Source organism: Penaeus japonicus, unplaced genomic scaffold, assembly GCF_977035675.1.
Source record: "Penaeus japonicus unplaced genomic scaffold, GWHDUDI00000001_assembly GWHDUDI00000036, whole genome shotgun sequence".
In the NCBI taxonomy this organism is placed as follows: Eukaryota; Metazoa; Arthropoda; class Malacostraca; order Decapoda; family Penaeidae; genus Penaeus; species Penaeus japonicus.
The window spans coordinates 14,597,309-14,600,038 of record NW_028234438.1 but is presented as its reverse complement, the minus strand read 5'-3'; the positions used below and the strand labels follow the sequence as shown (position 1 = coordinate 14,600,038).

General features: G+C 43.4%; 1 protein-coding gene across 1 annotated transcript; it reads right to left on the bottom strand.

The window, feature by feature from the left end:
* Positions 1-546: 546 nt before the first annotated feature.
* LOC122260959 (chymotrypsin BII) lies at positions 547-2,267 on the bottom strand. Its single transcript, XM_086531887.1, has 7 exons — positions 2,210-2,267; positions 1,935-2,016; positions 1,678-1,822; positions 1,382-1,548; positions 1,186-1,272; positions 916-1,052; positions 547-799 (listed from the first exon to the last, which is right to left on the bottom strand). Exons 1-7 carry the CDS (start codon positions 2,252-2,254, stop codon positions 644-646), a joined length of 819 nt encoding a protein of 272 aa, XP_086388013.1. The 5' UTR covers positions 2,255-2,267; the 3' UTR covers positions 547-643.
* Between the last annotated feature and the right edge of the window lie 463 nt (positions 2,268-2,730).

Below are 2,730 nucleotides of genomic sequence, written 5' to 3'. Positions count from 1 at the left end.
ATTTTTAATATCATCATTAATAAGAATACCGTCAATATAAATATTTTCAATACCATTACTTTTATCGTTATTTCTATAGGAGACCGCTTGAGAAATTCATGAGCCGTTGCTCCTGGGCCGATCACTGACCAAACATTTACATGATGAAAATCTTTCCTTTCTTTGGAAACTATTGTTTTGATATGATGTAATCAATAAGATGTAGGCCACTCTAATCATTTATATATATATATATTTTTTTTCAACATTTTGAGGTTATTATCGTTTTCTTTTTTCTTTTTTTTTTTTTTTTTTGTGGAGAATGGATCTTTATATTTATTTACTGGTACTGACTGTAACGTATTTGTAGATTTGTAATTAATTGCTTTGCGCTAAAATATATTTCCGTTACTGTACAATTTTCGAATAAAATCATAATATAAGATGCCATTCCAAATACCCTATCATTTCAATGTACTCTGAAAAAATCATGTACCAGGGTGCGCTATGCATCCAAGTTGGCTGCCATGATTAACAGACGATATATAAGTCATTCAAACGATCAACGATTTTACTAATAGATTTATTCGCAGGTTCAACGTCCACGTCCGCATCAGATAACGGCAATGCAGACAGGAAGGGAGGGAGGTCCCGGCTACCCTGTTCATGGGCTGATGCCGGTGTTGGTCTCGATCCAGTCCAAGAAGAAGAACACGCTGCTGAAGGCGTCGGGGTAGCCCTTCTCGCAGCCGGCGGAGGACCCGAAGGAGGTGATGCCGTAGGTCATGCCGTTGAGGTTGAGGGGGCCGCCGGAGTCACCCTGAAATACAGATGGAAATTTACCTTCCAAGAAAACAACTTGCTACTTTCGCAGCTATTACTTATATCATCCAATTATTCCCCTTGAATTCAGAGAGTAAAAGCAGTCCGTCGTACGTTGCAGGTTCCCTTTCCGCCCGAAGCGTCGATGCAAACGATGCCAGGTGCAAGATGGCCGTAGACGGCGCTGCAGTCGGCGATCTCCATGATGGGAACGTCCACCTGACGGAGGACGTCGGAGATGCCGCCGGCGCCTGTTGAAACACAGGTCTTTTCAGTCAGGGACATCGCACTCCGGCTATCGCTTCTCACGCTCTCAAAGGATTATTAGGCAGAACGAAATCACACTGGCTCAAGGAAACTAGCAAACATCTTTGAATTACTCACTGTCAGAGGGGCGGCCCCATCCTGTAGGGGTGACAGTAGTTCCTACTGCTACATCGGAGGAAGGCAGGCTGACGGCTTGGATGTTATCTGTGGAGATACTCTGTTACATTAAATATTCAAGACAACAAACAATCAGATCGTTTCACACAAATCATTTTCATAGGCAGTTTCTTGATGTTTTTTTCCGGCTACCAACTGGTGAATTCAACAGCGCTGGGCAGCTTGATGAGGGCAATGTCGTTGGTGAGACTGTGGGAGTTCCAGTGTTCGTGGGTGAAGAAGTCAGTGGAGGTCAGGGAGACCTGACTGGGCTCATTGTGGCGAATGTTGTGAGCGCCCATCACGACCTCGACGAAACCGGCACTGGAATTTAACAAACATCATGCCAAGATTATGCCAATAGCTCATTCTTATCTCGCTCCTATAGTTTGGCCATTATCTTTAGCCGTATACATAGAAACATTGTGGATAGACACTTGAAAGAGAACTCACCCGTCCATGCAGTGAGCGGCCGTCAGGACCCACTCGCTGGAGATGAGGGAACCGCCGCAGAAGTACATGTCGTCGATGAACAGAGCCACCTGGTGGGGCCACGAGTTAGGAACGGCTTCGATGCCGCCCACGATTCTGCTGCCACCTACAAAGCGCACTTTCATTGGCAAATTGAACGAGATGCCACAACCAGTACTAGTACGTTAAAGCTTTATTCTTTCCAAGATGCGTTACACCAGAACAACAGGAACACTGACCATTGGGGGCGGGTCCCACGGGGTCGACGAGGGGCTTGGGGGACTTCCAGTGCCATGGCTTCCCTGCAGCGGGATTGCCACTCTGTTTCGTGGAGGAGAAAATGCAGATCAAATGTTGCAATTCTTCGTGAAAACCCTTTCGATGCGCTACTGCGGAGACTAATGATACTTTGCCAATTGCATCAATCAATATCAAGGCATGAAACATTTAGCATTCGTTCTTTAGGCTCGGTTTAGCTTTGGTCTTGAGAAAGGGAATCCAAATGTATACTCACGGCGGCGGCGATGAAGGCGAGGAGGAGGGCGACTCTGGCGACCATGGTTGCGGTGCTGCTGAGGCGTCCCTGCTCAGAGGCTGATTATATACACGACACAAGGCTCTGCGATAGGCTTATCTCACCCCCACCCCTACCCCCCCTTCTCGCCCTCTTTCCTCTTCTCTTTATTTGCTTTTCGGGACCTATCAAACATTTTAAAGTAATATGTGAAATGTGCTTTTGAGATGTTACCTCCACCTGTACATCATGTCATTTATAAAGATAGCAAAGATTTTTTTGCAAAATCTGTACGATATTTTCATGTCCCTTGTGCAATAGATATATATGTGTGTGTGTGTTTGTGTGTGCATATACACATTCTATGTGACTGAATAGATAAAAACATTTATACATATATATATATATATATATATATATATATATATATATATATATATGTATATATATATATATATATATATATATATATGCCTATACATATTTAGATATATATGTCTATATATATACCTATATATATA